Source organism: Sminthopsis crassicaudata, chromosome 1 (genome assembly GCF_048593235.1).
Source record: "Sminthopsis crassicaudata isolate SCR6 chromosome 1, ASM4859323v1, whole genome shotgun sequence".
NCBI lineage: Eukaryota > Metazoa > Chordata > Mammalia > Dasyuromorphia > Dasyuridae > Sminthopsis > Sminthopsis crassicaudata.
The window spans coordinates 739,309,220-739,332,340 of NC_133617.1; the positions used below are offsets into that span (position 1 = coordinate 739,309,220).

Genomic DNA, 23,121 nt, shown 5'->3' on the forward strand with positions numbered 1-23,121 from the left:
CAGGACCACATACAAATTGTCCCAGATATTTGAGAATCTGTCTAACTTTAACTCTCTCTCTCCCAAGGGAAATCTACAATTTCCTTCAACTTCCTTTAAAAACAATTTCCATGTTTAATTAATGTTCATTGTGTATTCTCCTTGGAGCTAACAAACAGACTTTAGGATTTATTCTGCACAATAATTTTTTCATTTCTATTTTTCAAAAAATCTTGTAATTGACTTGAACTTCTGAGACACCTTGTTGGAGAAGACCCACTAGCCGCTGCTCCACCAAATCTCACTTTTTATTATACTCACAAACAATAGGCGCAGGGGGATATTGTATTGTCTTTAGCTGGCCGTTGATCATACAAATGTGATGTGCTAGAACTATGTTGGCAAGCATTATCTACTGCTTGAAGCTTTTCCTCTCCTTTTTTGTTGTTGCAGTTGTTTCTGACTACTGATTTTGTCTAGACCTGTAATTTTATCTGTATATGGGAACCTTTCATATGGATCATCCCTTCACTGTTGTAGATCGCCAGCCCCTTTGTAACTAATGCTTTTATATAACTGTCTGGGGATGTTGAGAAACTAAGCAACTAGACCAGAGTTACGCAGTTGGTACGTGTCCAAAGCAGAACTTGAACATGTTTTCTTAACTTGGTGATTAGTGGTAATGGCAACACATGAAAAATAGAAAAATTAAAAAATGTCATTTATTGTGATTCCCTTATGCTTTTGCAGCATGGCTGAAAGGGAAATGAAGGTGAAAAATTGACACAGTTTTTAGATTATCCATATCCATCAACTTAACTTTTGGTAGCTGTAAGCTCCTTACCCAATGATCTAGTTTTCCCAATATTAGAAGAGCTAAGGTGTATCCACCTTGATATTCTCACTATAAATTTATTCCAACAAGCATTTATTAACCAAAACACTATGCTAGGTGCTAGAGATACAGAGACAGAAACAAAACAAGCCCTTTCCTAAAGAAGTTTATTTATGGTCCATCAAAAATGAAACCAAAAGACATAAGGAATTTCCTATAAGGAAGAATGATTCACAGGTTCTCTTGGAGAAGCAGGTCAATAAAACGCAGTTAATATTTGCAAAGACACTGACAAGCTGTTTTTCTTGTGTTTTGAAAAATAGCAATAAGCATCATTGCATGGAGTATTTGGTCATGTCATGTTGCAGTACATATGATAAGATTTTTTTCTTGTTTTTAAGTATTTTTTTTCAATTATCCAATTTTTCAAATTGGATATTTTCAAATATCCAATTCAATTATCCAAATATCCATTTTCTCTCTATCTCATACTTTCTCATACTTTCCCATTAGAAAAGAAAAAAAAGAAAAACAAAAGCATGTCCAAATATATATATATATATATATATATATGTATATGTATATGTATATGTATATATACATAGAATAAGTATTTTTAAAGGCCATCATGAAAATAATTGTAACTTATACAACGTTTTCTCCAAAGGATAAAGAGGTTCAGCAATTGTACAAAGAACTATAAGATTCTCCACATTAAATAAAATGTGCCTTTATGCTTGAAGACTTCAGTGTAAAGGTGGTAATAGGTGTGGATGGCAAAATAGATTGGAAAACATGAATCACTAAATAGGAGTGAGGAGATATGTACATTGGTCAGGAATCCCTGAACACTTCCTTCAGGGGGAAGAAAATCAGAAGGAACTGGTTGTGAGGAGTGCCAAATAACATCACAAAATGAAATCGATTCCATTTTAATAGACAGGAAATGGCCTGGTACTGATATGGGAGTCATTCTTGAATCTACTGTCTGTGTATACTCAGTCCACTGACTTGTTAGAGCAAAGATAAAAATCAATACAAAATTAATAAAAACCTAGAAGAAGGGAATACAAATGAAAAAAGAGATGGCATGCAATTAAAACAACTCCAACTTACTTAAACAAGTTATTGATGCTGAAAAATGGGATATGGATAGAAGAAAGGGCATCTACACCAATTACAATAATTTGGTACAATAGTTTAACCAATGTAAATCAATTGATATAGCTAGAAGGCAAAAGTCTCAAAACTGCTTTAGTCAGCAAACACTTTACTTGCTTTCCAAATGGAATAATATGGGAGCCAAGGACAATATCAGTTGATAATACATACTTGTTTGTACGATGTTATGGAGAAAGATGATGAAACGTGATGAGGAGAATTGTTTCATAAAATACAGGAATAGTCTAGGGAAAAAAAAAAAAAACTAAGAAAGCTTGGAAAAAGACTCAACTAAACAAATTGCCCCAGGGACATTCAAGGATGAAACTAGGAGTACATTTAGCAGAAGAAAAACGGAAAAGATCTGCAAAAATGTTTTTTATAATAAATCCTTTTTAATATGGAGGACAGTGGAGCTTCTGCATTTGTACTTACAAACTACAGTCCCAGATTTTATCAAAGAGAGAATAAAAATGGCACTGAAGAGAACAAAGGTAAGGAAAGCTACTGAATTAGATCAAGAGTACATAGAGAAGGTCTGTGCTTCTGGTGACTCAGTTGTAAAGGCATTGAAGGATAGCTTCTTGAATTATCTGAAGGAGTGTAAGTGCAAAGGCTTGGAAAAAAATCTCAGATTTTGTTAATGCCCCAAAAAAGTGGCTAAAAGAAAATCATGCTTGATGAAAAAGAGTACTGGGTTCAGAGTGAGCAGATCTCACTGGGTTTTTGTTGTGATTCTGCCACTTATCCCTGGTGTTAAAGAGTTATTTCATTTCTTCATTTCATTTTCTCATTTGTAAAGTAAAAGCATTGAGCTAGATGAAGTCATCATGAGCTCCTTTCTACTGTTATAAATCTATGAAATTGCCCACCTCATTGCTTACTCTCTCATCTCTCATCTGTCTGTCCCTATCTATCTGTATGTCTGTCCATCCAAACATCATCTATCTGTCTGTCTGTCTATCTATCTGTCTTTTTAAATAGAAAATCATCTGCACACAAATATTAGATATTAAACATATTAGAAAAAGGGAATAGGCAGGCTTTTGCAAGTCGTATATCATAGAAGACTACTTTCCACATATAATTCATTAAAAGATATGGAGAATAGGAGCTCTCTGCTTATTGCTTACTATCTACAAAACAACATCTAATTGTATAATAAAAAATTACAAAGTGTCTCCTCTAAAGAAATCAAAATAATGCATGATTCCTTAAAAGATAGAACCAAAAAACCTCATTTCATTTGATATTCTTCTACTCAGTCTCAAGAGAGACATCAAGAAGAAATGCAATGAAGGGGATTCAGTGCAAAATCCAAGTTGAAGAAAGATTCCCTGTAGTTAGTGAGGTTCTCCAGATGTTCTAGGTTGTGACTGACACTATGCAGGTTGGAATTCTGCTCTCTGGAATATTGTAGAGCCTCCTTGAAGAGAGCTAGAATCACTCAGAAGAATCTGGTTCTGGCTACTCATATGGGAAAAACAAGTGGATGTAGATTGCTTGTTGTGCAAGCTATGATATATAGTTATATAGACGATACTACACATGTTGGATAGAATCTGCAAATGGAGGAGGAGCCGTCTCCCAAATTAAACAAGAGGAAGAACCACCCCCCTTTTTTAAGAGAAGTGGTGGTAGGATGTTTTGTTTCCCACCCTGTGGGCATGTGCCCAGGATCGAATTTTTATGTCCTTTTAAATTCAGAATGGATGATAGACCCACAAGGGAATCCTCTTGGCAACTCAAATCAAAATCAAAATATAATTTTTACCTGCCAAAAAAACAAACAGGAGGAAGACAATGCATTAGATTGTCTTTGGGAAGTTGTCAGTTTTGATTAAGCTTTTCCTGAAACAAAGGCTCAACTTTCTCATTATCCTATGGACATGACTGTGGGTCATGGGACACTGCAAAGTGACATCATAGGTGTCAGTGGCTACAGCACACTTCAAAAATGAATTATTAAAGAGAAACGTGGACTGGTTATGTAGAAGGATGGCCAGTGGTTAGCCCATGTACTTCATTGATATATTAATGATGACCGGAGAAAATAAGATAGATTCTCAATCTGGGAATCTTAGAGGGGGCAGTAGATGAGGGGCATACAGGGTGGGCAGGTATGGCTGGGCTCCACACTTTGGGAGAAAGCTTTCTCAAAGAGGGGGTCCCGAAGCCTGGCATTTATTTTGAGCCTTTGCTCTTGACATTGTTCTCTTTGGTCAAAGTATTTCTTTTACCTTCTCTGATCTTGAATATTGGACAAATCAGTGATCTTTTCCTTTTTAAGTTTTCTGTAAGAATTGGCTTTTCTGCAGTTTATTGTTTTTGCGCATTCAGGGTCTATTTATTCCATCTGTCTTCACCCTATCCTGCTTAGGATGTCTCCTTTATTCTGGGCTTTCTTCCAAAAGTACCGACTGGAAGCTTTCAGGACATTAAAATTAAAGAAGAAAAAAGGAAGCTTTGATATTCTGGAACATGGAAGAACCCTGCTGAGTTGTAAAGTTGTCATTCTAGTGGTATTACTCATTTCTTTCTTCTCTCTCTCTCTCTCTGTCTCTCTGTCTGTCTGTCTGTCTGTGTCTCTCTATTTTTCTCTCTCTATCTCTGTCTCTCTGTCTCTGTCTCTCTGTATGTGTCTATCCCTCTGTCTCTCTGTCTGTCTCTCTCTCTCTCTCTTCCTCCCTCTCTCTTTCCTCATCCTCTCTCTGTCACTCTATGTGTCCCTGTCTCTGTTTGTCTCTCTTTTTCTCTTTCATTCTCTCTTTTTCAATATGGTGCCACTGAAAGCCAAGTATAACATGATCCTGGCAGGTTTTATTGTTTTCCTTCTATGTTTTCTTGTGTTTAACTATTTATATGAGATAAACTGCCTGGATCTGGGAAAGCGGGAGCTGTGGCTAGATAGCATTGCTCTCTGAAGCAGGCAGGGCCTAGAAGAGGGGGAGGTTGAAATAGTTGTGGCTCTCAGCTACGTTGTTCCCAGTCCTTTTCATAGAAACACAGGTTTAGATCTGGAAGAGATTATCCGTCTATTAAGTCCGCCACTCCCATTTTACAGATGAGAAAACTATGGCACAGAAAAATAAACAATATTTCCAATGTCATTCAGATAATAAAGTTGCTTTTGACCCCAAGCCTTCCTGCCTCCAAGGCTAATATCTTAATTCCAGTTATCTGGTGGACAGAACATTGGATAGGGAACCAGGAAGAACTATGATCAAATCCAGGCTCAAACATTTACTAGCTATGGGAAACTGGATATTTGACATAATCTCTGTATGCTTCAGTTTCCTCAACTGTAAACGAATTTAACAATAGCACCTACTTCACAGGCTTGTAAGATATTTCACATTTCCCTCAGTTCTTATGAATCTTCTCAAGTTTCCATGAATCTTTCCTAATCAATTTATTTTGCAGTATGACCAATGCACTCATACACCACAAGTTATTAATTTACTCCCCAAACTGGTGATACCGCTTTGTTTCTAATTTCAATTTGAGGAACATTCATTAATCTTCTACTCATGATACAGTGGAGTGAGGAAGATCTGAGTTCAATCTTGTCTCCATGTTTAATGTCTAGAAGATGAAGTTTAGGGATTAAAAAGTTCATCATGTTTCCTTAAATTACTAACTGTAATAGAAAGGTAGAAAAGTTAGGATGTTTTCTCTCTGACTTGAAAAGAAAAAGTGTTTTGTAATAGGAAATATATCATCCTTGGCATCCAAAGTTTACCTCTCTGTAATTATGGCTAGATGACCCAACCTCTGAATCTCTGTTTGTATCACTAGAAAATGGGAATAATGACATGTAGGCTATTTTTCTATCTCATAGGATTGTTGTCAGGAGCCAAAGAGATAACGTATGTGAAAGCACTTTGCAACCATAAAGTATCATCCAAATGTGGGCTATTAGGAGACAATGAATTTCATCAGAATAAAGTCAAGTCTGAAAGCTTTTTTAAATGATTAAGTTGAAATTATTTTTCCTTTTAAAAAAGGACTCATGCAGTATCTTGTCAGGTCTTAACAAATAAAAATTAATGACTTTTAAAAACACGCTAAAATATATTTTATCAGCAGCCTTCATTTGTTATGCTTTTGGGGGAAGAATAATACCGCAGAAGATATTGATTTGTTATTTTCCAGTAATTCATAATGTTATCTGCATAAATCTTTTGATTTATGCTGTGACAAGGAGTCATCTATAAAGAACCTCATTAGTCATTATGGTCTAAATTGATGATGAAGTATAGCGTTGGATGTGGTTTTTTCCCCTATCAACTTGACCTTTCTTTCCCAGAGTCATGGGCCAGCTCTCTTTTAGGAAAGTGAATTGTCATACGAGTTGGTACTTTTGTCTATTTTGTTTTCCAGTGGGAGAGTATGTTTTGAAATGTTGTACAAGGCTCTGTTGAATCATTTAACCAAAATTTTGTTTGTTTTTTGCATTTGATTATTTCCATGCAAACATAACTTTGATCTAAAAAAAAACCTTGCCTAAAAATTCAGCCAAGTCATTGATTGACCCGTTCGAGCTCCCCAAGCCCACCTACCTGGGCCAGCTCCTTACCTAGGAGGCCTCCACCCAACAGGGTTAAGGGATCACCTACTTATATGCACAGCACTCTCCTAGGTACTGCAGACAATTTAAAATAATATAACACAAAACTTTTATGTTCTCTCTGAATTTACAGTGTACTTGAGCTACAGCATAAGCACATCAAAAATTTAATAACAATAGTAAATAAGACAAGAGATGACTGTGGTACAGTAGAGAGAGACCTGAATTTTGAGTCAGAGGACCTAGGTTTATGATCTATGTGACTTTCAGCACTTTACCACTTCTGTAAAATGGGAAATAATAACTATACTACCTAGTTCACTGGATTAATATGATGTTCAAATAAAATTAGCACGTAAAGCCCTTTGCAAATATCATAGTGTTATGGTTATTATTTTGTAGACAATTATAATTAAGATAAGTATTGCTGACTACTCTGATTTTGTACTTGTTTTTTACCCCCAAGTCCCATTTTTCTCCCTTAATTTCCTCCACTTTGTTTTTTCCCCTGAATTTTGTCTTAAATATAAATAGTCAATGCCATTGATGTTATTGTACCCATTTACAGATGGGAATGATTTCTGTTGACTGCTCAGATTAATTCTGCTTAAATTCAAAGGACTATTTAAGTTCATTGAAACAAATCTACATCTTGACAGATTTTGAAAAGGACCTGGCATCTTGATGACAGAGGGGGTGAAGTTTAGGATTTGGAGTCTGAAAGCCTGGTTCAAATTCAGTTACAGCCCTTGTTGGATGTTTAAAACCTTGGAAAGGTTTAACACTTTGACTTAACATAAGTCACTGGGCTGCTGGGAGGATTAAATAAGTTAACCATGATAAAGTGCTTCTCTAAGTGTTAGCTTCCTCCCCCCCTTTTTTTCTTTTGAAATGATACCTAATTTGATGGATAGGAAGAAAAGAAGTTAATGAATACTTATTGTGCACCTACACATTGTGCTAAATACTGGACAATTATTATCTCATTTAATTCTTAGATCTTTGTGTTTGGAATCAAAAACCTGGATTTGAATCCTACCATATTTACTGTGTGACTGAGCGAGTTATAAAAAATCTCTGAGTCTCAGTTTCCTTATATATAAAAATAAAGAGGTTGAATTCAACAACTTCTGGAATTCTTCCAGCTCTAGCTCAGTGACTCAATGACTATTAGTATTTTAAATGTCATATTACTTTTGGTTGTGACAAAGAAAATGAGCAAAATAAGAAATCTGCTTTATGGGACTTGGGAAATTTGAGAATGTTGCTTTATTGACTTTTGAAAGACAAAAGATGACAGAACTAGCTCCTATTTTGGATTAAAAAAAAACTTAATCTAAAATTAGAGCAAATGGTGCTGATGGCATTAAGTAATTTGAACCGGCTCTCTGCCTTGGAGGTGGACCTATCTGGCCTTTTGTAGAGATATTTGGTAAACTTAGTTTTAAAGAGATTGAATGACAGCTGCCTCTAGTGGGAGGAACATGTTCAGTGGGGGCTTGTTTATAGCAGTGAAGAGGGTACAAAGTAAACTCCTCAGGGATACCCCTAGAACCTTGAGAAGGAGATTGAACTGGCTTAGCTCTGGGATGGTCAACCAAAGCAAATTCCCTGCCTCTATCTAATTCTAATCACTTTATTTGGTAACCCTGATCAGTATGTATGGTTAAAGCTGTAAGGGAACCAGAGTCCAAACTTATTTTACAGAAAAGGAAAGGGAATCTAGGAAAGGCAACTTGGCCAGTAAGGCTGTGGTAAAGATGATTGTTGTCTGATTTCTTGCCTTGTTTTCTGTTCTTTGAATTATGATATCATATCAAGCTTGGTGGTGGTCCCTTACAGGCCCAAGGGACTGTGGGGATGAACTCTTATTACTTGTCTTCGAAGATGAGAGAAGGGGATGAGTTCCCAGGGTAACCTGCTTTGGAAAGCCATCTTGCCTTGCCAACAGGGTCACCAGTTGAGTGACGGACATGTGCATCCTTAGAAAAAATTCTTTGCACTTCTCATTTTGCTCCCGACAGGGCTGAGGGAGGACATAAACAGCATGGTCTGCCTTTTCTTCAGAGAGTCTTCAAGTAGATGGTCCTGATATGCCCGCTGTTTTCAATCACTTAAAAGGCAATCATTTGATTATGGCATCCTCTATGAAAGGACTACCATGGCTTTCAGTCCACATCCAGTTAGGATGACGCAAGTAAATCACTTTGATTAGATGCTATATTTTTTCCAGGAGACTCGCATAAGTAATGATGCCAACATTCTACCCAGGACAAAATGGATATAATGGCTTTTTTGTAGGAAAGGGAAATGTTTGCTCTGGCAGTGATTGATGGTGCTATTTGCAAAATGATTTTCCTTGGGATTTGTCTGTGTACTGTTCCAGCTACCCCATTGAGTCTTTAGATGGATCCAGCCTCAGGCATTTGAGACCTTTAAACAAGATTTCAAAATCACAGCCTCCTAAATTTAAGGAACTGACAAATATATTTTTTTCTCCTAAAAGTAGAGTTTAATTTTAGAGTCTATAACAAAGTAGGGTAATGGAGTAGAAAGTCCAGTAGAAATTAGCATCAGAAAGTTAGCACTTAGCACACTTCCTAGCATTTCATAAGTACTTAATAAATATTGATTGATTGGTTGAGATTGATTGATGGGTTAGAATCACAGGTTTGCCATATATAAGGTTTACCCCCACCATGCTGACTCTATTGTTATTATTATTTTTTAAAATTATCATCACTAATGCAATTATGCATCAAAATTTTTACCAATGACTTACCATGACCAGGAGGTAAACCTGGGTTTTTACTGGTGCGGATGTTGTCACCACAGCTCTCTGGGGTCCTTCATCTGCAAAGGATGAGCCCCTGATTTTATGGAAACCATTTAACCCGAATAGTTAAGGGACTCGCCCAAGCTCGCCCAGATAGTAAGTGACAAAGTGAGATTTGGATGCTCAGAGATCTGATAGAGTCAATATTTTTTCCTGCTTCCCCAATATATTTTGATTATGGTAGACTTCTGTGAAAAAAAGGCCTGGGTCTGAAGCCAGATCTGAAACTGGGATTCAGTTTCAGTTTGGTCACTTACCTGTGGACACATGGCTTCATCTCTTAGGACTTGGTTTCCTCATCATAAGAGTGATACAATAGATGGCTTCATTAAGCTCTAAATCTGTGCTTCCCAGGTCCAAAATAAATGTTCCTCCTACCTCATCATTGACTCATCAACCCGATGGGCCAATCCACAGTTTGAGCATAGGTTAGTGGGCACCTGTTAGAGATGATTTGTCTGGTTCCTCTGACCTTCTTCCCCAGAGGCAAATGGGAAGAAGTAAATTTGTGTTAGACGCAAGGAAAAACAATTCGATGGTCTGCATGCAAAGGTCTGACGTCGCCTTGTAGATACATAATGTGGAGAGAAATTGTTTTCCAGAGCAGGTCACAGCTCCATAATCGGTGAGGTCCTTTCCACTGCTGAGATTCTGCGAGAAGCCAGATTCTCCCCAATACTCCAGACATTCTTGATTGTTTCAGGCCGGTTCACAGAAAAGTCACCTGCTTGGTCACCAGAGCTTCCACGTCATGGAATCATTATGTTGCTGCCTCAGAGAGGCCTTGCTTTAATGAATGATCATCTGACTTGCACAGAAATACATCTGTATTTGAGCCAATCTAACGGAAGTGGCAAATTCATTAGAACTTAATTTCTTGTTTCACTGTCAATTCCTAATCTTTGTTTAAATTACTCTCTAATGAAAGCCCTTAGTTCCTTAGTAAGATATGTGCTTTGACAAGTTTTACCTATCTATTTTTGAAGGCTTACTCTACTAAACAAGGGATATTTAGTAAGTTTCTCTTTTATAATTGCTGCTATTAGTGTACACAAACCCATAGAAAAAACCCTAATCATCCTAAAGGCTCATTAATTGATATCTATTTTATGTTTCCAAAGTGGGGACAAAATTTAGTTTGCACTCTGTATAAAAACAGAGTTTGAAAAGAAAGGAGACAATAGAATGCTGGGTGCTGAGCGTGCAGTCAGGAGATCCTGAATTTAAATCCAATCTTGGATATTTACTAACTGTGTGATTCAGGCAAGTCAATGACCCCCTGTTTGCCAAAAACCTTTGGAGAGGGAAATGGCAAACCACTAGAGTATTTTTGCCAAGAAAACTCCATATGGGGCCACAAAGAAAGATTATAATCAACAATTGGAGAGATGTATAGAAATGTATATGTATACTATGTATACAAACTATGTATAGAAATCAACTTTTTCTAAAGATGAGTCAGTGAATACTTATAGGTGACATAGTAGCTGGGTGGTACTGGAGAAGGAATTGCCAAACCACTAGAGTATTTTTTGCCAAGAAAATCTCAAATGACATATCAGACAAATAGATAGGTATGGCTGGAACAAGTGAATGACAACAGCAGGTAGGTGGTGTGGTCAGGAACACTCCAGTTCAAATCCAGCCTCGGACCCTGTCTAGCTACGAACCTACACGAATCACTGAAGCTGTTTATCTCAGTTTCTTCAGCTGTAATAGAGGGATCATAATCGCACCTACAGATTCTAGGGCTATCTTGAGGATCACATGAGATAATATTTATAAAGTGCTTTGCAAGCCTTAAGGCACTGCGTAAATGCTCTCTTACTGTTGTCACAAGTTTGTCCATTCATTAAAGTGAGTCTTCTGAAAAGCTTAAATAGCTTGTTGATCTGTTTGGTACTATGTGGACTTGTGAGTGATTATACAAGATTTCTTTAAAATTTTCTATTTGCACATTTCAGTGTCATGTCTCTAAACTACTTTGTATTATTCTTCACATTTATTCTGAATCGGTGATTTGTCCTTCGTTCTCAAAGACGACCATGATGTCAAGGGAGTGATGCCATCAAATGGAAGTGAATTGGATTTAAGTGAGGGAGGGCTGTGCAAAGACACCTACCAGCCTCACTTTCCCTTCTAGAGCCATCCATTGGCCAGATGGAAATCGCTCAGGATGCTTGGGAGACTTAGGCCTTTTTAAGCCAAGGTCCCCCAGGAATCAGTTTGGCTGAGGCTGCACCCATTCAGTGATGAAGACTAGGGTAGCAATGGAGAGAAAGAATCTCCTCTTTCACCTCATCCAAAAAAAATCTGAATAAATAAATTACCGAATCTGGGAGGGGGAGACTGCTACTTACATTCCATCTGGACCCAGACAATGATCAGTTGGGACTTGACCTGGATATACTTGTGTGGTGATTGCCTCCCCTTCCGGAGAGTGTGGAAGCTCCTTGAAAGTAGGGACTGTTTCTTTCTGTATATTTCTACCTAAGAGGTGTTTAGAAAAGCTTGTTGATTAACTTCGGTATTTTCACTATTTGAGTATGGCCTTAGTTCTAAGTACAGAGAGTCAGCTATGAACAAGTATGTAGGAAAATTGTTTCTCCTACTATAACATTGGGAAAAGGCCCATTGAGAATTATCCATCTGGGTCTGTTTAAATGCTAATTATGATCTCCACAAAGCACATGCTCAACAGCAACAGGAGATATTTTGAACAATTGCCACGTGTCTGCCCCATGTATACTAACTGAGCTGAGAGTGACCCAGAAGTATAAAACATTCTCGGCACTCAGTCACTTACATTCTTTCTGCAATGAATCTAGATATCTTCTGCAAACAGAAGGGATTGAGATAGGGGCAAGCACTCAAGTCTTGGTGCCTGATCTAAAAAATCCCATGAGATGCTGCCAGGACTAAGGATGGATTTTGCTCCTTTTCATTCTTTCCATCCAGTGCTTCTGTTCCAGAGGGACAGCCAGTGGGAGAAGGTTATTTTTCAGGCTTTTGTGATGTACTTAAATCCAAGAACCAAATTAAATTAATATGTCAAACCATGGGTATGAACAGTGTCTAAGTAGACAAATTTTAATTTGCCCAAAATGTCATAGTTTCTCAAAGCAGAAATTGTGCCTTTGCTTTATTAACTGGTCTAGAAGAGTGATGGAAATCTGTCCAAGTGCCTGAAGTATTAGGCCATGCTTTCTGGTTAATAAAAGGCATAAAACTGGGTGACAGTCTCTTCTGGCCTCTCTTCTTTGAATTAATCTTGGAAATGTAGACAACAGCAATGGTGCATGAGAAAGTATCTAAAGGAGTAAATTCTATCAGTGAAGTTAAAACCTCTTTCTTTGCACATAGCATGATTGCATATCCAGAAAAACCCAAATGGTCAACAACAAATGTAATTGAAGCCATAAACAATTTCAGCAAATTCCTAGTCTATGAAAAATCTCATAAAGTAGTTTGTATTTGTAAACACCACCAACTTAAGTCAAGGGAAATTGCTTTTGAGAGAAATCCCCCTTGTAAGAACATTAAAACCTACCAAATATTTGGATATTGACTTGGTATGCTAAATTTAGATTTGGAAGAGATCTTATAGGCCAATTTGTTGACTAAGTTCATTTTTTTTTTTCAGCTAGGGGCACACGGCTAGAGTACTGGGGCTGAAATTAACAAGATCTGAGTTCAAATCCAGCCTTAAACTCTATTTGTATGATCTGGACAAATCACTTTACCCTGCATGCCTCAGTTTCTTCAACAGAAAATGGGGATAAAAATAGTACCTATCTCGTAGGGTTGATGTAAGGATGAAATGAAATAATATTTGCAAAACTCACAGTAGGCCTTTCATAATTGCTTATTCCTTTCCACCCATTCCCATTTTACAGATGAGAAAATTAAGTCCCAGAGAAATAAGGTGATTGGCTAAAAGTTCCACAAATGTCAGAAGGAGCATTTGAAACCAGAGCTTTCCCTCACTGAACTTTTCTACTTTAAGCTACATGAGAGATACATATAAAGGCAACTTTAAAATCATTTTGATGAAACTCAAGGAAAAACCAGACAAATAAATGGAGGAGATATCTCCCGTGCACAGATATGTCTTACAAATATGGTAAAAATGCCAATACTTCCCAGCCTAATTTACAAATTTAATGCAATAGCAATCTAAATGCCAATAGGCTATTTCATCTAATTAGATAAAGTCATAACAGAATTTTCATGGAAAAGTAAATGTGTAAGAATATTAAGAACTATGAAAAAGGAAATGGTTTGAGGGGGTCCTGCCCTTCCAGATTTTAAAAGCTGCTATAAAGGAGTAAATGTAAAATCTGTCTGGTACTATAAAACCAGAAATAGATCCATAAAAGTGGAATAGAGCACCTAAAAACAGAACCCCATGGATATGAATTTGATTTGATAAGCTCCTGTCTAAAAACATTAGGGAACAGAATCAATATTCAATCAGAATTGTTGGGAAAATTGTTCTGTACTGCATTTGGTCTACTGGATTTGGGCAGATCACAATAAGCTGAGTAGCAGCTTGGCAAAAAATAAAAATAAAATGATTTCTACTTCTCATATGCCATCATAATTCTAACTGTTTTAGTGATCTAAATATAAAATAAAAACTTTAAAAAATTGGAAGGAAAAGAAATAGTAGATTTGTCTCAACTAGGAAGATGAGAAACATTTTTGTCAATCAGTCAAATGGAAGAAATCAGTGAGGCAAAATAGATTAACTTGATTATACAAAGATGAAGCGATTTTGCACAATAAAAAGCAATATCTCTAAGATCAAAAAGAAAACAATTGGGAAGAAAATTGCAATACATATTTTGACTATAGATGTTCAGGATCTATAGGTGATATATGTGTATATATGTATATATAAATATAGATGTGTGTATGCATTTATGAATAATTTCTCCCAATAGCTAAATAATAAAAAGGAATAGACTAGCAACCTTTGAAGGGTAGGGAATGAACTTGTACTTTCAGGAACTCTCAGGTGAGGAAACTTCTACCAATGCAGGTCAGTGTTTCAAAGCTTGGAATTACCCAGAATATTAAGAGGTAAAATTAACTGTGCAACCAAAACATGCCTGAAACTTTTTAGTTTTGAGTCCAGTTGTATCCACTACACAGTAGTAGATTATGTACTTCATAATATTATGTAAAGATCCTCATTTTCTCTGATAATTAGAAGAATGAAACTCAAGACTATATAGATAAATTCTATATAGATAAATTGGCTGTGAAGTTTTTAAAAAATGATACATTTTATTTACTGATGATGGGTCTATGGAAACTGGAAGCTGAGAATATGGCTAATGAGAGAATACAGTGGTAAAATTTTTTTAAGTGTTATTCTATATTATGAATTTAGCAAACAATAATTACAAGCATTCCAACATACAAAGAACAAAGAAATAAGAATTATTTCTGAAGCTGTGATTTCCATTCTAGGCTATTATGAATGTATATATTAAGTTGAAAACAATAGGATCCAAATTGATCTTCTCACCTGTGTCCCTTCTCCTCAAGGCCCAAGATGCTCCCTCTAGCATCATCTAGAGTCCCGGTAAGACAGACCAGCCTTAGGGAAGTAATCAAGGATGCTCTATCCAGCCTAGAGTTGCTGACATACCTGGCGCACACTCATCTCACCTCCTCATTTCCAGCCTTATTAAAGGGTGCTCCATACTGGTTGTAACTGAGTGTTCTACAAGGTAGCCTTCACACTTGGGTTGATAGGCTGTAGTGTGATTTTAATATTAGTTAATACATTTAATATTCAATTCCAAGCACAATTTTCCCTCTTATGTCTAACATCCCAGCCCCAGTTGTTTAGAAGGTACGCTCTCTTGTTCTTTCTATATTTCCTATAACATTCTTGGACCACATATTCCCTGATGCAAGATTTTAAGATTGCTTTTGGTTCATCTGTGGCCAGAAAGATTCCTAATTGTCTATTAATCAAAAGAAGCATTTTCTTGGAAGGCAGTGTGATTTCAGAGTCTGAGGATATATAATCAGATCCTGTTTCTAACACCATGTAGCTGGGAGCTTGGGCAAATCACTTAATTTCGACAATCCATCAGTCAACAAGCATTTACTAAATGCCTACCATGTGTTAGGCATTATGCTAATTAGGTCCTGGGGATATTGAAATAAAGTATGAAATAATCCATACTCACCACCTCTGCCCCAAAGAGTTGTCATGAGGAAACTTTACAGTAAAGTGTTCTATAAATGCCAGTTATTCTGTTATTGGTCCAGACCTAAGACTTCACCAATGAAGGGAAGTCCAAATAAGAATCTCCTTTTATATGGCAGATTGCCACCTTCTAGATTGTGTCAGAGTTGCCTGGGTGCCCTGAGAGGTTAATATTTGGCCCACCGTCACAAGGTCCGATTGGACAGATTCAGCAATTGGATCCAGGTGTCCCCAACCTCGCAGGTGGTTCTGTATTCTGTACAGCTTGATGCCTTTCAGTTATTCCATCACAAGGATTATGATGTACCAGTGATGCTTGAATATTTTGCTTTCTAGTGATATCTGGTAATAACATTGCTTCCAACAGTAAATAAGGGCAGGACACATGCATCTCAGATCAATTAATTAGTTTTCTTTTTATTCTTTCATGAGTTTCATCACAGAGAGATGGTGAATAGTGGTTCGATTCCTACTGTGCTTTGGTTTGAAGAATGTTGAGATTTGGTCATTTCTGTAAATTTAGGAGGGAAGAAAATAGGGAACCAGAAAGCAGCAATTAGAAAATTTATATACTATAATTTACTACTATATTAGTTACTACTAAAATTTACTACAACAAATCTTTACAAATTATTCATAACAATGATTGATTCTGCCACCACCATCATCACCACCACCACTACTACCGCTACTATAAAAGAGATGACTAAAACACTTTGGTAAACTATTCATAACAGCTATTGTTGTGGCTGTTGCTGCTGCTACTACACTGAAGGAGGCTAGGAAGCATGGTTGATAGAGTTCTAGACTTGGAGTCAGGAAGACCTGAGTGCAAATCCAGTTTCAGACCCTTACTAGCTGTATGATCCTGGGAAAGTCACTGCATTTCTGTTTGCCCTAATCTAGTGGAAAAAGAAATAACTATCCCTTCTAGTATCTTTGCAAAGTAACCTCCACGGACAGTCTGGCCGGCAAGATCTCAAAGAGTTGACATGACTTAACAACATTATTATCATCTTTATTCCATTTAAAAAATGTGCCATCATTTTCACTTTCCAGGGAAAGTGTTGAGAGTCTGATTCAGAAGCATTCCTATGCCCGCTCACCTATCCGTACCTACGGCGGAGAAGAGGATGTCCTGGGAGATGAGAGCCAGACAGCACAAAACAGAGGTGAGAGTTCTACAGATAATCCCATGGTTGTGGACTTGTTCCCAATGTGAGAAAGGAGACATTTTGGAATCAGTATATTGCCATATACTGGAGGCTTATTTCAGAGACTCCTCAGGTTGTACAGCTCTTGGGGCTAACAACCAGAAATAGAATGGCATTGCTCTTGGATACAAATAATAAGCTTAAATGGGAGGGACAGGAGTGAAGGAGGGTATTGGACATTCAACCAGAGAACCTGTGACCAAATCCTGCCTCATACACTGCCTGGGACCATAAATAAATTACTTAATCTCTTTGATTTCTAAGTACCTTAGAAATGACAAGTCCTCCAGTATCTTTGCCAAGAAAACCCTAACTGCGAGCATGGAGAGTCGAACAGGACTGAATGACAAAAAGTATCTTGGGGGGGTGTTAAAAGGAAAGGACTTTGCAGACTTTAAAATCCTAAGAAAATTGGAATTATTATGGACTTATCTTCTCTGCAGCTAGGGCTCATCTTGGTTTTGTGATTCAGGGGGGAAAGGCAGGCAGATCAGATATTGTCCCTGTGTTACAGATGTTAAGGGGTATCTTTGACCTGGTAGAGGTCTTGCCTTGTATTGAGATTGAGGTCAATAAAATAGAAAAAAAAATCCTGGCAAGCACTTGCTTGCTTTCTGAAATTGCTTTCTACAGATACTCATTGTTTGGACTTGATGTCAGGAAAAAGCTCCCCAACAAAGGGGACTGTCCAAGAGTGGAACAGGCTGCTTCTGGGGCTCACAGGTTCTCCCTGATAGAAGGTCTTTGGACAAAGTCTAGATGACCATTTGTCAGGTGTGTTGTAGAAGATCTCATGTTCAGGGCTGGCTGGCAAAGTGGATGACCACTGTGGTGTTCTCAAATTCTAAATTCTGGATTCTGAGATATTGAGTCAATATGCTGATCTCATCAGGCAGTTTCATAGTATATCCAGCCTCAGATTCTTACTAGCTCTGTGACTCCAATCTAATTATTTAATTTTTATTGGCCTCAGTTTCTTTAACTACAAAATGGGGATAATAATGGCACTTACCTCACAGGCCAAATATTTGCAAAGTACTTTATCCAGTGTCTGGTACACAGTAGGTGCTATATAAATGCTTATCTCCTTATATCCTCTAAAGGATTCTTTCTCAGAGACTTACTAGCTGTGTGACTCATGCTGGGCAAGTCCCTTCTCCTCTCTGATGCCATTTCCCTCATCTATAGAATGAAGGAAGACTCAGCGATCTCAGAGATTTTTTCCAGCCCCCAAATCTATGGTTCTTTAGTCCATCCCTTTTATAAAATCTTAGCATTGAAAGTGACCTCTCACTTTCTACCACAGTCCTCAGAATAAATTTTGCAGCCTTTTGATCATTTCCAGTGATGAGCAATTCACTACTTCAAAAGAGCATTTGTAAATGTTCGAAAATGTCTCATATAAAACCATATCTGTTTTCCCATAATATTGCCCATTGTTTTTAACTCTGTTGATCTGCACCGGGCTGGTCAAATTAGGTCTCGGATTTCCCCATGGTGATGCTATAAAGATGAAGGCTGATGTCCACTGCTTAGAGTTCCTGTATCTTACCATGACTCGGTTGCTCTTTGGAAGTACACTGGCCGTCCACATGAGACTTTGTACATGCTTCGTAATTACCTACTGTATACATGTATACCCTGCCGGTCATTGTTTATGAGCATCTGCCCCACCCCTTCCATATTACTCACTACCCAGATTTGGCTAAACTTTTCATTATCTGCCTTTTTAAAAATATACTTGACAATATCATTGTTTAAGGTAATTGTGATAGGCTATTTATCAAAATCAATTACATTGCTTTCTGTTCACAGGATCAGCTTTTACGGCATCTGACAATTTGTCACTCAGCTCCTGGGTATCTTCTTCATCCAGTTTCCCCGGATTCCAGCACCCTCAGTCTCTGAGCGCCCTGGGAACCAGCACCGCCTCCATTGCCACGTCCATTCCTCACCCCATCCAGGGATCTCTGCCCCCCTACAGCCGCCTCGGGATGCCTCTTGCGCCATCTGCCATCGCTACCTCCATGCCGGGGAGCGGGCCCACCTTCCCTTCCTTCCACATGCCCAGATACCACCACTATTTCCAACAGGGGCCTTACGCTGCCATCCAGGGACTGCGCCATTCCTCTACAGTGATGACACCATTCGTATGACTGGCCCACGCAGAGGGCAAGCTGGATGTAGAATAGGCAGACTTGGTATAAAGACACAGGGTGGGGATGTGGTGTTGGTTGGGAGACTCTCCACGAGGCCTGGAACCATTCAAGAGGAGAGATGGACCCGTGATCACAGCAACTGCTAACCCGACGCATTCACTCTGGGCCAGCATCGTGTGTAGAAGGGCTAATGTCTGGCTTAGTAGAATGCCCATCTGGACACTCAGAGAAAGTTAGCGCATCGCACATCAGCAGTGTATAAAACGCTCTGTGGATGCAGTCATGGACAAATCCCACGGGGAAAGATTTCTTTCTGTTTTTTCACTGGTTCAAAGGATTTCACAAGAGGCAATACAATAGGTTATAATCATATAACACCATCTCTCCCTGTAAATAACAGGAGTCAGTAACGAAATATTTGTAATGTGGTAGCTTGAGCATGTTTAGTTTACCTTAGCATTAGTTTGCTGAGAAAGGAACCCCCAGAAGAAGGGTGTCTTTTTTTCTTCATGACTAGGCAGTAGTTACTTCCCAGCATCCTTCTGTAATACAGAGAGGCCAGAACCTCCCATCCACCTTGACTTGTTTTGTCCTTCCTCCTCTCTCCCCCATTCTTCCTCTTCTCTCTCAAACTCTTACATTTTGTTTGCATAGGAAACTGCTTCTCTAAATCTTCAAGTAAGAGACTGTCGGAATCTCACTCTGAAACAGAAAGTTTATTTTCAGAAATGGTGTTCTTTAAAAAAAAAAAAGAAAGAAATCCTGCATATAGATTCATCAGTGAGCACTTTAAAATTCACAGTCTCAAGCAGCATTGGAATATTTATTTCATTTGTCATTATAGACTTTGAACCTGATCTGAAAGCTTGGCCCTGCCACTGATGCCTAAGTTCGAAGGTCAGACTGGGCAAAATTCTCATCTCCCAAAGGTCAGCTCCTGTATCATGCAGATGTTACCCAATTCCAAGGTCCGCTAGCACCTATTAATGATTGACATGCTCCCTTGGGTGAGATGTCCAGATACTGAATTTAGTCATGATTTAATAGGAAGGAATGAAGGATGAAAGAAAGAAAGGAAGGAAGGAAGGGAGGAAGAAAAAGAAAGAAAGAAAGAGAGAATGTACTATAGGCTATAAAATGCACTGGAATGCACTATAGGTTTCTAAAAATCTTGATATCTTTATCTGAATGTGTGCTCAAGGTTCATTTTGATCTTTCTTCCCCTCCTTCATTTTCTCCGACTCGGAAAACTAGAGAACTCAATAAATGGATTATTGTCATCTGGAAGAGTTATATACAGATAATCAAGAAAGTAAGTGGCAAACCACGGAATTCATCTTTGCTACCTGCACCTTTACATAGTTTAAGGATAGGGGCCTAAGCCATGATTTCACTGGTTCAGGGAATTTCCTTACTTGGAAGTAAAGAAATCTGTTCTTTTAGTAGCATGCTCAGGGTCATCCTTGTCCAGCAGGTATGTATCTGAAGTGACACGTGGTCTCCTTGGTTCTTTGTCCCCAACTGGATGCTGTGTCTCATAAGTTCTTGTGGTGTGTGTATATAACTACTGCAGCAGGCTTACCAATCTAATAATCCTGAATAACTTGTAGCTGATTATCCATTGCTTAATGATACTGCCTTTGTGGATATCTTAGGCTCCAGAGGCAGGAAGAACATGATAATTAATGTCTGCATTCATTAAAACATACAAGCATCTTCTATGGTTATTGTTTAGGGGGTGGATGGGTTATGCGATATTATTCTGCTGCATTATTGCATGCAAATGAATTGCGTAATCTATGTGACAAATATTATATCCAATCTGGCAGCTGACAATAGAGACATTTCTGGGGTGGTGCAATATATTCATTGCCTCAGTGCCCAGGGTTTCATCAATGGTGGTTTCCAAATTTAAATGCCTCCTTGGGGCTGCCTCAGTGTATAAGAATGGATAATAAAGTCACAAATTTTATATTAAAGGAACTTTAGAGCTTATCTAGCTCAGCTCCCTCGCTCTATAGTTAAGGTTTAGAGAACTGCAGTGATTTATACAACATATTACAGCTGGAGTATGCCTTAGGCAAATTCCAAGCTAAGTTTTTCAGATTTAAAGACCAGCTCTGAATCCCTGGTGCCGTGCTGTATAACCTGCTGTCATACTATTAAGACCATGGTGGAATTTTGCACATGAATTTCTTTGATGTGTTCCAAAGATTAGTTATTGAGAAATATCTATTGTTTGAGAAGCTTCTGCCCTTATTTCTATGCTTAAGTCCCTGGACAATTTTAAATTACTTTTAAACAAGACATACTTTACAAAACATCAAATCATTTTTGAAAGCATTTGTGTTTAGCATATAAATCCCCATCAATTATGGATGAATGTGTTAATATCTCATAGTTCTGTCTATTGCCAAAGTCTCTTTAATATTGCTGAAAGTAAAAATGACCCAAAATAAAATTCCACTTTCACTAATTGTCTCCTAGGCTGTCCAGCTCTTGAGTTTATTGTATAGAATGCCCATACACAAACTTTCTCTTTGGAGAGACTTGGCAAGATTATCTTAGTTCTATTTTGATGCTTCCCAGATCAACATATCACTGATAGGTTTGTATGTTTTTGTTAAATGCCCCAAATCACGGAAATTGTTATGAACTTCATGTCTTCAATTTTGGATCATGAAATCATTAGTTTAAGTCAAAAAACCAATAGGCCAGAAACCAATTGATCAGAGCCTGTTTGGTAAACATAAGGCCTTTAATCTGTCTTTCAAAAATTTTATAGTACTATTTAAATAGGGAGAAGGGAAACATGAGATCGGGAGCCCATCTTGCCAGCAGCCTTCCTTTCTTGGAAAACTGGCTGTCATATAGAAATCCTTTTCCTTTAGGATTCCAAAAGATTTTCTCAACATTGTGGGAATTTATAACCTAAAATTTCTGTGCCCTATAGGCATAGAAAATATTGTCAGAGCTGCTCACTACTTTATAATAAGAGGAATGGCAGTATGAATATATATATACACATATATATGCATATATGTATATATATATATATAAAAGAAAAAAAGTCTAAATTCTATATAATTTAATTTTTAAAATGCAGTTCTTTTCAAAATATTGAAATTTGCACTTAGTGGGCATTTAATATATTTTCCTCAAACTTCTGAGTTGGAATACATATTGTAACAATGACTAGCCAATTTATGTCCAATGGTAATTCACATTTAATGCTCTTCTCACAAGGACTCAGATAATGCAAATATTGTGTCCCCTTTCACAAAAGGGAGCTGTGATTTTAGAGAAGGCAAGTGATTCATGATTTGTCCAGGGTCATGCAGCTAATAACAGAAATAGCTCACGTTTGTTTAAAGGTTTACAAAGAATTTTTATATATACCATCTCATTGAAATGTCACAGCCCCATGAGAGAGGCTCAAGAGAGAGATAGTCCTAGCACTATGAGGAGACTGAAGCTCAGATGTGTTGCCCATGGTTATGCTGGATGTGGGACTTAAACCAAATGTTCTAACCTCAAGGTCAATGCCATGGTCATCTCACTCACTCCACCACTCCTCACCCCCTACAATGGTATCTAATAGATTTGTGAGATAGCCTCTAATGACTAAGTGAAAATAGGTAAAAAAAATTTTTTTTGCTGGCCTGCTGATTCTAAAAAATACTTGCTGATAATATTTTTTCAAGTAGTTTTGAAGACTCCCTTTCTCATATTGTTTATCTTATTTGTTTGCTCGGCAAACTTTTCTCCCAGAGCCAGTACAAGGCAAACTTCAGACAAATTCTAAATTAGAAAGATACAAATGAATCTACCTTTATTGTTGAGGATTCTAACCCCCTTTTAATTTTGATTTTTGCTTAAAGATGAGAGAGAGACAGAGAAAGAGAGAGAACAGAGACAGAGAGTCAGAGACTTAGAGTTTAGTTCAGTAAATGATTCAGGTTGACAGCTCCCAGGTATTGTTATTTGGAAATTTTCCAGCTCTCACTCTGATATAGCAAACTTACTGGGCCCTGAATAGGGGAGTGAAAGAGAAGGGTTTGGATATCTCCATGACTTGGCAGCCTAATAGGAGGTCATTGGATAGGAAGTTTGAAAAACATCCATGAGATAAATTGTG

The 23,121-nt window shown here is 37.7% G+C and overlaps 1 protein-coding gene across 1 annotated transcript in view; it reads left to right on the forward strand.

The window, feature by feature from the left end:
- The window catches only part of TBX20 (T-box transcription factor 20), a 71,497-nt gene extending 50,038 nt beyond the window's left edge, over positions 1–21,459 (forward strand). The window contains exons 7-8 of the mRNA XM_074284303.1: positions 16,670–16,782; positions 18,640–21,459. Coding sequence (XP_074140404.1) covers positions 16,670–16,782; positions 18,640–18,980 — 454 coding nt within the window. The 3' untranslated portion in view covers positions 18,981–21,459. The remainder of the gene's footprint in view (positions 1–16,669; positions 16,783–18,639) is intronic.
- Positions 21,460–23,121: the final 1,662 nt, after the last annotated feature.